The sequence below is a fragment of the Sceloporus occidentalis genome, unplaced genomic scaffold, assembly GCF_023333645.1.
Source record: "Sceloporus occidentalis isolate IW3139 unplaced genomic scaffold, rSceOcc1.0.p SCAF_21, whole genome shotgun sequence".
Classification (NCBI taxonomy): domain Eukaryota; kingdom Metazoa; phylum Chordata; class Lepidosauria; order Squamata; family Phrynosomatidae; genus Sceloporus; species Sceloporus occidentalis.
This window is the reverse complement of record NW_028317001.1, coordinates 5,058,463-5,071,941: the sequence shown is the minus strand read 5'-3', so window position 1 is coordinate 5,071,941 and position 13,479 is coordinate 5,058,463. Positions and strand designations below refer to the sequence as shown.

Genomic DNA, 13,479 nt, shown 5'->3' with positions numbered 1-13,479 from the left:
ACCAAAGCTGCACTCCAGTCCTTAGGACTGCAGCGTGGCTTTGGTGCGGCTTCTGGACTCTTAGGACGCATGTATCATTTAAAAGCATACCTCCAAAGTGACTTGAAGCAGCTTTATTTTGGCCTGTCTGTATCAGGCCTGAGAGAAGGGAATGTGACACTTCTTGCAATATTGAATTTAAGCAAAAGGGAGGTTTCTTCTTCTGATAGTCCAAAAGAAAGTAGAAGGTGCCCATGGGATCCCAACCATTCTCCCGATTGCATTGACTATTGGATTGTTTAAAAAACCATCCCCTGTCTTGCATTTGTAGCATAGGTTAAAATATACTTTGTGATACAGATATTCCAAAGTGGGATGTTTACCCTGAAACCTCTGCTGGCCTCCTTCATTTCAGCCATTGAAAGCCATCTTAAATAAAAGGCTCTGTAGCAGCTCTTTGGTAAGCCTTTAACAAAAGGGACTTTGTCGCTCCAGAAAGGGCCTTATCATGTCCTTGTTGCATAGAATTAGCCAGCAGTGCAAGTATGCCCTCCAATTTCTACCCGTCTGTCTGCCCACACAGCCATAGATTTAGTCATTGGTGACATAGCAACAGGCTTTGGGTGTATATATGTATATTACAGGATTTTTGTTTGTTTGTTTCGAAATGCTGAGTCTTAACAATTTCCTTCCTCTCCTTAACTTCCAGTTATTCTGAGTCCATTCGGATTAAATGGTACGCTCACGGGACAGTCGTTCAAGCTGTCGGATTCGGCGACGAAAAAGCTGATTGGCGAATGGAAGCAGTTCTATCCGATCACATCCAACCTGAAGGAGGGCTTGGAGGAAAAGCAAGAAGAGATGGATTGGGAGGATGACTCTCTGGCTGCCGTGGAAGTCCTTGTTGGTATGAAAGCTTTTCCGGAGCTCCGAACGGCGGAGTTACTTTACTTAATAATGCTTTACGAAGTGTATAAAGTATCTTTCGCACACGTTAACAAAAGTTAGCTTGGCTGATGGGTGTATAGAATACTCAGAAGCATTATAATAGCAATAGAAAGTACATACATTTCAAATAGTAAATAACATTTTGGAGTGACTGTTTTGTTTCACAATTTCACTTATTGGGAACCCGAGACAGAGCCTAGGGCTAGATGTGCAAAGATTTAGATTGTAACCTGAATAAATAGATCATATCCTATTTATTTCATAACTTTAAATAGATTATATCTGGATAAAAGAGTATATAATCTAACAATAGCTTGGTTGGGGATGGGAAGTGGAATTTTCTTCAGTCTTCACTTTGGACTTTAGGCTTCTATGTTACATTAGGAACCATTGCAGAATGAATTTGTTTCTGCAGAGACAAAAAAGAGGAATGCTTTTAGTGTGATGCTACTTATTCGCCTTTTTTGCAAGCTGTGATATTAAGGGTTTGGGGACATCGTTGTAATTAATGGAAAGGTTTTAAATCTATCAGCTCAGCGTTGCAATGTGTTGAAATATATATTACCACTGAGTTATCTTTGTCAGGAATAACTTCATAAGACCGCTAACTCTTGAGCTATTTATTGTCTGATGAAAAGGAGTAGTTGTTAAAGTTAAAACTGGCCTCTCCTTTCCCTCTCTTAAACAAGGGCCTTGGTGAGATGTAACATTGAATGAATGGAGTAGTTTTGGTAGCAGCTCGGACGCTGTGGGCATGGAAGTCCGTGCCGAGTTCCTGCATATAAGATAAAGACTTTGAATTGCAGTGTTGCCGCACAGATAAGCTTAACAGACTGTTACACTGAGGAGGAATGCGTGCGGCCCTCCAGATGCTGTCAGATTGCAATTCCTGCCATCCTTCACTGTAAGCTCAAAGAAGTTGTCATTTTTTGGAGAGGAAGGAAGGTGTTTGAAACCAATGGAAGCACAGAGGTGCCTGTATGTGATGGCAGTGCTGGCGGCAATTTGATTTTTTCCCCCTTTTGACATTTGGCTCCTCCTGTTTCCACTGTGCAAACAGAAGACTATAAAAGCTGACCTCCAAAGTGTATTCACTATGCTAGTATAAACTTTGAACCCTCAGTATATACCTCCCTTTTACTTATTGCCCCAACAGTATCCTTTCTGCCAGATCCCACTCACTCCAAGGTAGAATAGAATGGGATAAAATCATGGGATTTTCTTGGCAAGATTTGTTCAGAGGAGGTTTGCCATTGCCTTCCTCTGAGGCTGAGAACATTGTTGTTGTTACTATGTTTATTTGTATAGAGCCATACATAGCGCTTTACAAAGGAGAGAAAACAACAGTGGGTTTTATGGCCAAGCTGGGCATTGAACCCTTGTCTCCAGAGTTGTAGACTAATGCTCAACCCACCATGCCATGCTCACTCTCAAAATGGATATAGGAAAGTATTAAAGATATTAAAAATAGCATGCAGAGCACCGTAACCCTCTGTTTACAGAGCAACATCCCTTAGGTTTGGTCTGTGATGCCAGTCATCATCCAACGAATTTCAGTAGTTCAGGGTAGAGCTCCTTAACTTCGTGTCCCATCAGCCCTGTCCAGTGACCAAGAATAATGGGAGTTTTGTCTAAAACAAGTGTACAGAGGCACAGGTTGATTTCATAATACCATTTTAAACATAGGTGGCTGAGTTTATTTATGAAGATTACAGTCGATATGGTTTGGTAGTGAGTGCCAGATTAGAACTGGGCAGAGGTAGGTTCCCATTTGTCCATGAGTCTCCCTGGGTGACATTGGGCAAATTATCTATCTATCTATCTATCTATCTATCTATCTATCTATCTATCTATCTATCTATCTATCCTGTCTGTCTGTCTGTCTGTCTGTCTGTCTGTCTGTCTGTCTGTCTGTCTGTCTGTCTGGTGAACCAATTTTGCAGGGTTGTTGTGAGGATAAAATGAGGTGTGACCCATCAATACAATCTTGAGCTCCTTGGGAAAAAAGACAGAAAGAATGTGGGTGCTAATAAGAAACTGGATCTTTTAGCTTTGACTACTTGCTAATAGATGGGAAACAGTCTTCTTGCTCTTTAAATAGTGAATGTATCATAAGCCACGTTGGCCAGCATGGCATTATTTAACTTTCCTTTTTTAAAAAGGAGGGTAGCGAGATGGATTAAGATTTAAGCGTCTTCGCTTAGAAGAGTGGCATCATTACTGGCCCAACTAGACTAGGATTTATGGCCGAGATGGCAAGGCGTTTTACGGCTTTAGTGAGGAGCAGGAAAAGGTAGATAAATTATATTGCATCACTGACAAGAAACATGCTTTTAGCTTAGCAGTGGGCACAAGAATAATTGAGGGATGGGTAAAATGATAGTGGAAGTCGTCTCGAGTTTCGTTGTCGAGGAGGACCATACGCTGTGTGCTGCGGAGCCGAAATGGAGATGCTGATGCTTTTCCGCATCATTCAGTGGTACTCGTGTGCTTCTGCTCCTAAGGAAATGGGTAGCTGTTTCTGGCTGTGATAAACAGTTTCCTCCAGCTTGTAGTGAGCAAGTTACTTGTTGCATTGTATGTTAATACTAGTCGTATTGCCGAAACTGAAAGTGGCAGAGTGTACCATGAAAGCACCCATCTCCAGAGCTTGGAAGGACACTTTTAGGAGTTATTTCCCCCCCTATTACTCATTGTAGCACCTTGCAAGTAATTCATTGCTGTTTCTGGCTACGGTGTTTTAATAATAACTTATTGGGGTTGACTGTTTTTCATTACTTGCAAAAACACCCTTCGGTTTGAAAGAATCTGGGCCTAACTGTACCGTATGATAGACTTGACTAGACGTTGACCTCACGCATTAAGCCAAGGAAAGGTTTTGATGCCACATACTGTATATACTCATGTATAAGTCTAGAAGTTTTAGTCAAAAAAGTGACCCCAAAAACCTGAGCCGACTTATCCACGGGTCAATGTTAGGACATTGAGAAACTGGAGCGTGTCCGAAGGAGGGTCTGGAAACCATGCCCCATGAGGAACACCTTAGGGAGCTGGGTATGTTTAGCCTGGAGAAAAGAAGGTTAAGAAGTGATATGATAGCCCTGTTTAAATATTTCAAGGGATGTCATATTGAGGAGGGAGCAAGCTTGTTTTCTGCTGCTCCAGAGACTAGGACCCAGAGCAATGGATGCAAGCTGCAGGAAAAGAGATTCCACCTCAACATTAGGAGGAACTTCCTGAGAGTAAGGGCTGTTCGACAGTGGAACAAACTCCCTCGGAGTGTAGTGGAGTCTCCCTCCTTGGAGGTCTTCAAACGGAGGCTGGATGGCCATCTGTCGGGGATGCTTTGATTGTGATTTCCTGCATGGCAGGGGGTTGGACTGGATGGCCCTTGCGGTCTCTTCCAGCTCTATGATTCTGTGATTCTATTATACTTTAACTCTTATTTATCTAAAAAGGAACCATCCCCTGGTGAAAAGCAAGAGAGCAATCTGTCCTGGAAGCACCGATTTCCCTCTAGTCTCTCATCGATCCAGCTTTTAATATGAGCACAGACAGTTAGGCCTCCTGGCATTTTGTAAGTTCTTTGGCATTGTTTTCCTTTGCTTCGTCCTTTACATCCTTTGCGACACAGCCCTAATTTTTACCCTCGACTTAACCATATTTTTCAGTGTGCCATAGACCAGCACTATATTAGGTACAGACGTTACTTTCTTTCCTGGGAACTTGCCAGGTACCATACTCAACGTCTCAGGCATTGGACAGGTCCAGGGACCATCACTTTAAGTAGCACTGTTCCAGAGCAGCCTTCCTCAACCTAGTGACCTCTAGATATGTTGGCAGTCAGACCGTCAGAGTTGTAGGCCAACACATTTGGAGGGTGCCAGGTAAAGGTAGACAGACTTCACGTCTGTGGAATTTTCTCTCTCTCTGGCTTTGCTTCGCGAATGAAGATTCAGGAAGGACTCATCCCGTGCTTTGTACAATCGCGCTGGTGACTAAAAAGGCCAATCCGGGACAAACAGGTCCGGTTGCAGAAAGCACAGCGGAAAGTCTCCTTGGGTGATGTTTCCGGGTTGTGGTTCTTTCTGTGTTGTCATTTCTCTTTGAGACTCATTCAGTGTGAGCTTTCAAAAAAGGCTGCCGCATTGTGGATAGTGCGTCTCCATGCCTCCCGATGCGAGGCCAGGGCAGACCATTGTTGGTGACCGATTTGGCCAAGCCTGAGATGTTGTTTCAGGGAGTCCTTGTATCTCTTCTTTGGGGCGCCCCTCTTACGCTGACCCGTGGTGAGTTCACCATAGAGTATTATTTTTGGGAGACAATGGTCCTCCATCCTAGAAACGTGTCCTACCCAACCAGCTGCGTCCTCAAATAAAATAAGAACCCTAAGATCCACCAGCTGGAACCAAGTGCAAAATACTATCAGGTGGACATTCACTAGCAGTTCAAAGGCAAGAATTGGTCTGCTCAGGACAGTGCTAGATTCAGTACTCCTTTCATAGAAAAACCCACTCCTCCCTTCTGTTTAAGCTTTGTGTTTCTTTCTGTTGATCAGTCTGGCTTTGGGACACTTGGCGATCTCTTGGTTACCACTCAGAGATCGGCTGCCGAATCCTGGTCAGCTTTGGGCACACCGTGTTCCCTTTTCTGTGACTTGAATTATAAGGGGAAAGTGACCAGAATGAGCAAATCTCCTTCCTAGAGAACTTGTTCATCAGTAATGAACATTCATTAGAAAATCTTGTGAAGGACCACTAGTGAGTTGAAAACTATTGTTTTAACAGGTATTGGGCCAGCGACTTACACCTTCTTAGCATAACCCGTCTCATATTATTTCATCTCCGAAGCATAAAGTCAGAATGAAAAACCTGATACTGATGGAGGAAAGATGGAACAAAACTCTATAATCGAGATGTGTGCCTATTTTTGTATTTAGTTGTCAAGGAAAGTTTAAAAAGCAGCCAGTCCTATAATGGCTGGTTAGTGTGCTTGTGCCTTGGCTGGTTTGCTGAATGAATAAACTGCTTCTGTTCATTTTTTCCTTTGCAGCTGGTGTGCGAATGGTCTACCCAGCATGCTTTGTTCTAGTTCCTCAGACTGACATTCCCGCGCCTAGTGCTCCTGGGTCAAGCAACTGCTTGGGCGCCCATCAAGTGCCTGCTTCTACAAGAGACCCAGCGATGTCTTCGGTTACTCTGACTCCACCAACATCCCCGGAAGATGTTCAAACAGGTACAGTGGCAACGTTGCGTGTGAACAGAGGCGTCCGAGTAGTTGGTCACGTTTCCTCTAAATGTCCTGGTGCTCCTACCACTAGATTAGTCATCCATAGCCTTTATGATTTGTAATTTTGAAAGATGCTCACCTCTCCCACTCTTGGTTGCATAATCTTCCTTTCATAACTGTGACACGCTCCCTTAATAAGGAACAACTTCCATTATCACCTTGTTGATGGTGTTTGCTTCCAGGGTTTGTGTCTATAAACTAAGCAAAGGGTATGAGAGGACAGGCATGACTCGATCAGTGAGTAAGCAGCAATGCTAGAGGTCCCTGTGCCCTTAGTGTGGTGCTGCGCAGACCTGGTGTCTCCCCACAACAAATATGGCTGGTAACATGAATGAAAAGTTTTAATAACAATAGTCTTTTTCAGATAACAAAAGGCAGAAAAGTACGAATGTTCACTGTTGCTACAATCCACGTAGGACATCTGGGCCTGGTTTTGTGATCCAGAGTTCTCTGTTTGTACAGTTATCCAGTTTTGACTGGAAATCATTTTATTTTTTGGACTGTCAATAGATTTTTATAGAGGGAATTTTGAAGGTGTTTTTATTATCACCTTCCTTGTGCTGTTCTTTTAATAAACTGCATGCTATAGTAATTTTCAAAAGCAAGAAATATCGGCCTGTTACAGACTGCCAAAATAAAGCTGCTTCGGGTCTCTTTGGAGGTATGCTGTTTAAATGATGCATGCATCCTAAGAATCCGGAAGCTGCACCAAAGCTGCACTCCAGTGCTTAGGAATGGAGTGTGGCTTTGGCGCGACCTCCGGACTCTTAGGACCCATGTGTCATTTAAATAGCATACCTCCAAAGAGACCCAAAGCAGCTTTATTTTGGCAGTCTCTAACAGGCCATCATATACAATGTGTAGGCATGCAGTGCCTCTAGATAATGAGAATTTGTTTTGATTACATGCGCATTCAAAGCATTAGGCGAGCTGCACAAATGGTGCTTAACATGTTAGCTTTTTGCAGGACAGAGTCCTGTGGCACCTTAAAGACTAAACATTTTGTATAGCTTAAGCTTTTGTGGACTGTACAATCAGATTTGTGAAGTTCAGATCTAAATTTGGTGCACATTGCTAGAGGTGTAGTGTGTAAGGCTGGAGGGAAAGCAAATGCAGAAAATACTGACGGTGACAATTACCTAACATTGGCCATTCACCAAACTCCTGCTGATAACGCAAACATTCTGGCATTAGGCAAGCCAGCAAACACATGTAATGTGCTAAGAATCTCTTATCCTGATTCAAACCTCTGATGATCGTTGGGAGCTTACTAATGATGTGTAAGTCAGCAGTCTCTCCCTCTGGCTAATCGCCTTTGAAAGTTTGTTTTCTTGAGAACAGCTACTTTAAGGTTAGTGACAGTGTATCCTGAAGTATTCTCCCTTTTGAAGACTGCCATTTCAGATGCCAGACTAGTGTCCGTTAATAGGTAGATATTGGCCTGTTGGAAGAATCAGTGTAGCATAATGCTGTGAGTGTTGGAGTTTGTAAAAGGTTATACACAAAGATGCTGGTTTTAAAAAACCAAAAAGTAAAATGATTTCTAAACCAAATCAAAACTGAGTAACTCTATGTAAACTCACTCACGTAAATCCTCTGGGTGACCTTAGGCAAGTCATGCTTTCTCAACTTCAGAAGCAGACAGTGGCAAATAACACTGTAAAGAAAACACAATGAGTTAACTTAATACACAGAGCAGCAACAATTAATTGGCCAGTTAACTGTACACAGAATGCAGAAAGTTATTGCTGAGATACGTCCAATATCACATTGACAGCTGAGCAACTGATGTTGTTGTGACCTTTGTTAGGTCTTTTAATGGTCTTGTCAGACTAAATAAGGGCACAGAGTTGGCATGAGTTGATAGCAGGGGGATATTTTTATTTTATTGCTTTATTAGGTGGGATGGATCAAATGTAAGGTCTTAACAAACACTGGTGTTTCTGTCCTTCTCATCAGTTGATGCTCGCTCAGCCCAAAAGTGGGTGAAGCTCTCTTCTGTTTCGGATGTGTTCAGTTCGGACAGCACTAGTCACCACGGTGGCAGAATCCCTCGGAAGCTGGCCAACCAAGTGGTCGATCGAGTTTGGCAAGAATGCAATATGAACAGAGCACTAACCAAGTACGTGGTTTAAAAAACAATTTAACACCAACACAGTTGTGTTCCAAAAAGGATGAAAATGTCACTTAACACGATGTGGTTTGGGGCAGGAATGGGGAACCTTCAGCGCACCATGTTAGACTTCATGTTCCATCAATCCGAGTCAGTGTTAGGGATGATGAATGTTGTGCCTCCTCAACATCTGGAGGGCCAGAGGAAAGTCACACTTTTTTATTTGTAGCTTAGCCATGGAGATGTTTGAGGAGGATGAGAGTGATACCTGGGGAAAGAGATGCTTTTAAAGGACAGCCAACACTAGCCTCTGAATCCCCTCTGAACCAATCTTTCCAAGAAAACTCTCCAAAACAGGGTTGCCATGAATTGGAAATGACTTAAACACAACACCAGCCCCTTCAAATTCTTTGGACGCTTTTGACAACTAATAGCTCCTCCATAAATAACCCTTGCTTTGAGAGATGGTTTCTGCCTCCTACCTCCCTGACTTGTTCCATTCCCATCCTTTCCTCCAATCTGTTTTTGCTCACTGGGAAGACTCTTCTGCCCCTTTTTTCTCCCCTGTTGAAACAATCACAGAGAGCTCAATCTTTTGATTTTACCGTGCCCTTTTATATTTTGCCACTTCAAGCTTGCTGCATAAGTTGGGTTCATCAGTTGATCCTCACCTAGCTGGGTTACGTTTTGGAACTTCACTATGGCGAATGTAAAATAGTGGCTTGCGTCTGAGCTGTGAAATCAGAGAAGCCCCTGTGTTCAAATTTTGCCCACCAAAGACTTCCAACATATTGAGTGCTCCGTGATAAGAGAATGATATTGCCTCTGCTTGCGGACCGACTGAAAGCATGTCCCCTAACCTCTGCCTCCCTTATTCTTCTGTCCTGAAAGAATTTGCCAAATTCATAATCGCCAGCGAGAAAAAGTCTTGGGCCCTCGGCTAAGAGGTATGGAATTTCTTAGTCAGGCGTATAATCCTTTTACCTGATTCCATCTATCCCGCCTATCTCCGCCTTAATTCCCTTCTCAAAACATCAGGCACACTCAGGATTAATTAATTTATCCCGGCGTTTAAAAATGTAATCTTTGATCAAGCTGTTAATGAGTTTGTCGTAGTCCAAGCTCTCTGGGTTCTCACACTTGCCAGGGCTTGATCAGATACCCACTTACGGTTTTCCCTCTTGCTCCTGCAACATTTTAGTGGAGTTTAACTTTCTGTCCTAGCTGGGGATGCAGTACAGACTCATGTGCTCTTTTCTTTACCATTTTTAAAACTTAATGTACTTAAAAAAAAACCTAGCAGTAACCTTTTTGTTTGAACTGCAATGCAGGAGGAAGTATTCTGCTACGTCAAATGGCTTGTGCGAAGAGGAGACAGTTGACAAAATAGCATTTTGGGACTTTGTCGAAGCCACACAGAGGACAAATTGCATTTGCTCAAGGTATGGTTCCTGCCAGTATTGTAAAAACAACACAAGACCAGATGGATAATGCAGGGACCCATGCAATATATACTTTATTTGATATATTTCTGAGTGTGTCTGTCTGACTCTTCTCTGTGTATTTTCTATGCCACCTTTGTGAGGAGAAAGGAACATTGGTTCTTACCTCTGAGATGTTCGTTTTCAGCGATGTAGGTGGAAATATATAGTCTTTTTCCTGCCTATTTCGGAGCAAGAGATGGAATCAACCCACGTTATAGGATGTTTCCACCTCTATCGCTGGAAAAAGACCATTCATGACATGATAAAATACAGGACTGTGTGTATATATTTATAACTTTTATTTATTTAGAGGATTTGTATCTTTAATTTTGATGGAAGTACTGGCCCACAGTATTAACAAGATGCAACGGTTGCCTCTGGCATTTAAAATACAGGTGATATATACTGTCTTCTCTCCCTGTCCCAACTGTAGGCACAAAAGTCTCAAACCAAGGCTTGCGATTCAACAGGGGACGGTGCCTCCTGTGGGCCAGCAGCAGCAAGCAGCTCCAAAGCACAAGGCGAACGAAAAGCAAGAGAAGGGGGACAAGCCCCAGAAGCGTCCTTTGACTCCATTTCACCACCGTGTGTCCATTAGCGACGATGTTGCCATGGAGGCCGACTCGGCCAACCAGCGGCTCGTGATCACGGCGTCCGACAGCCAAGTCAGGTTTTCGAACCTCCGAACGAACGACGTAGCAAAAACCCCTCAAATGCATGGCACCGAGATGGCCAACTCTCCCCAGCCGCCACCCCTCAGCCCTCACCCGTGCGAAGTTCCCGACGAAGGGGCAACCAAAACCCCTTCCACTCCCCAGAGCCAGCATTTCTATCAGATGCCTACTCCAGATCCTTTGGTTCCTTCCAAAGCCATGGAAGATAGAATAGAGGGCTTGTCCCAGACCTTCCCGGCTCCGTTTCCGGAGGTTATAGAGCCCACGATGTACGTCGGTACGGCGGTGAACTTGGAAGAAGACGACGCAGATTCCACCTGGAAGTTTTACAAGGTTCCAAAGAAAAGGGACATAGATTTCTTGCCACCTCCGCTTCCGAGCGAAAAGTTTAAGGATGACCCCATGGGATCTGCAGGGCCAGATGCTTTATCTTCAGCCACAGAGTAAGTGTAGCTTAAGTTCGAATCCTAAAAACAAAATCTGTGTTCAGGACAATTGGTGGTTAGTCAAACATTTGCCTTGTGAAAGCCAACTTTAGGATCCTGTGGGGTTTTTTTTTTAATGCTGTCTTGTTTCTAATTATTTGTAGCATGATGATTACTACCTTCTTCTGAAATCAAAATAATAATCTTAGTTTGAGGAGGTGATCATTTTGTGTTGCAGTGAATTGTGATGCTTTCAAGGGAATGGACCTTCTAGGGCTGCTGTAGCCATTGTAGTTGTCAGCAGGCAGGACTATTCCTCTATTAACACAAGCTTTAAGTAGACTCAAAACTCTTTATTTTGGAGGCTGTTGTAATGTGTGCATTGTCTCTTTGGCCTTACACTCTTACTCACCTGTGTAATTTGAAGTTATTAGAATGTATCCTAGTAAACATAGGCCTGTTACAGACTGCCAAAATAAAGCTGCTTCGGGTCTCTTTGGAGGTATGCTGTTTAAATGATGCATGCATCCTAAGAATCCGGAAGCTGCACCAAAGCTGCACTCTAGTCCTTAGGACTGGAGTGTGGCTTTGGTGTGACCTCCGGACTCTTAGGACCCATGCGTCATTTAAATAGCATACCTCCAAAGAGACCCGAAGCAGCTTTATTTTGGCAGTCTGTAACAGGCCATAAGTTTCTTTACTACCATAGCTTCTGCTCTGCAACTTGCTCAGGCCATTTGGAGACTGCAAAACTATCCATTCTGATCACATTGCCCTTCATTTATAAAGCACAGGCGCCTGTCTGTTAGACCTGATCTTTCCTAAAATATTGGACTGAAAAATCTTAGGTTAAAATTGAATTTTAAAGAAGGACTTCTAACAATTTAGGGATCTGTAGTGATGAAAAGCGGTCCTTTAAGCAAGCCCACAAAAGGTGCTAACGCTTAAAAGAGTTTTTGCTAGCCAGTCTGCCTACAGATATCTGTATGTATGCTTTCTAAAGTACTAAGTATACACAGAACGATATGCAGATATAAAACGAAACAACCAGTTCGGGCAAACTGTACATAAGTAAACCTTCTAAAGAAGACTTGTCCGGAGGCGACTTTTTCTTTCACCGGCCTCCATGCCACTTTATTCTCATTTTGGTGAGTAAATCTATAGCTCTGTCCTTCATTAACATGTCCTCCTTCAACATATCCTCTACCATTAAGAATCCACAACTTCCAACTCTATTTAGTAGAATAGAGCTTTTTATGCCAGAGGCTTTGTTAACGGAGGCATGCCTATAATCTGTGTCTTGGCAATGCAAAAAGGAGAGAGAGAGAAGACCATTTCATTCTAACACTGGTACAGGTTTATAACGTAGAGGTTGAGATATCTAGAATTCAGGCCTCCTTGAGTTGCGTTGGCTGTTTGTAGGGACAGTATGATGATGGAGTCATACTGGTCCAACTGGAGTAAACCCATTGAATCAATGGGTTAAGAGACAATTGATACTACTCTAGTTGGCACTGACAATAGGAACCAGATTGCGGCATTTCACGCAGAAGGTTGCTTCCACTTAGTAGGATCTTGGGAAAGAAACGTTCCTGAGACGTCGGAAAGCTACTGCTGGTAAAAGATAATGCTGAACTTGATGGATTAATAATGAGCCTGAGCAACTGTTTTTGCCATTGTTTCCTTTCCTGGAGTTTGATCTTGCAAGCGGCTTTTTACACTTCTGCTATAAATGCTATTCATATACGTCGGATTTGAAGGCTTATGCGTTTCCTTCCGAGGGGACTCACTAACTGGGCGTTTGTCACAAATTCCTGAACGAAGACTTGGCGTTTAATGGAATACCTCTCTGCTTAACTCTGCCAGAAGAGCAGTTATTCCTACGATGTTATCATAGTTTCCAGTCAAGATTTTTAGTCCAAAGCAAAATCCCTTTCTGGGTGTCCCCAAACATTGAAGCTTGCAATAAACTGTGCAATCCATTGGAATCTCTGGAATGAAGAGGGAGAAATCGTGTCTCCAAATTTTTAAAGGCAACCCAATTGAGGTTAAGCTCTTTGAGCCTCCTTGCTTATATCTTCTCCCATGGATCTTGAATCTCTCAAGAGAGACGGAAAACAAAGTGTGGCCCTGGGGTCTCATGCAACCCCCCCCAAGGTGGTTTTGTGGCTCCAGATTCCCCGAAACAGACCCTTTTCTGGCCAAAGAGGGTCATGGAACAATCCAGGACAGTCGATTCATACTTTAAATAGGTTGCAAGGTTGCCTTGCGCTGATACTTAAAAAGTTATCCTCTTCCATCTTAAGAGTGTTCAAAATGCATGTCCTGTTGTATCTTGAGCAGTCAGGGCAGTTAACCATGTTGGAAGTGATAGAAATAGGCAATTCATGGACTTGGAATAGAAACCAGAACCCTTTCCCACTAGACAGTTACAGCAGTATGATTCCTCTTTAACTGTCATTTCTATTTCCTATGGAAATGGATGGAATTTCCTATGGGTTTGTAAACCACTGAGCAAGTCAGACTGAACGGGAGGGAGAGCATAGGACATTTAAGGTTTGTTTGTA

General features: G+C 43.0%; 1 protein-coding gene across 2 annotated transcripts in view; it reads left to right on the top strand.

Moving 5' to 3' along the window:
• The window catches only part of LOC149301469 (mediator of RNA polymerase II transcription subunit 13-like), a 113,076-nt gene that overhangs the window by 66,944 nt on the left and 32,653 nt on the right, over positions 1-13,479 (top strand). For both annotated transcript variants that reach the window (XM_089484353.1, XM_089484355.1), the window contains exons 6-10: positions 689-886; positions 5,980-6,162; positions 8,176-8,338; positions 9,661-9,771; positions 10,247-10,930. In XM_089484353.1, coding sequence (XP_089340479.1) covers positions 689-886; positions 5,980-6,162; positions 8,176-8,338; positions 9,661-9,771; positions 10,247-10,930 — 1,339 coding nt within the window. The remainder of the gene's footprint in view (positions 1-688; positions 887-5,979; positions 6,163-8,175; positions 8,339-9,660; positions 9,772-10,246; positions 10,931-13,479) is intronic.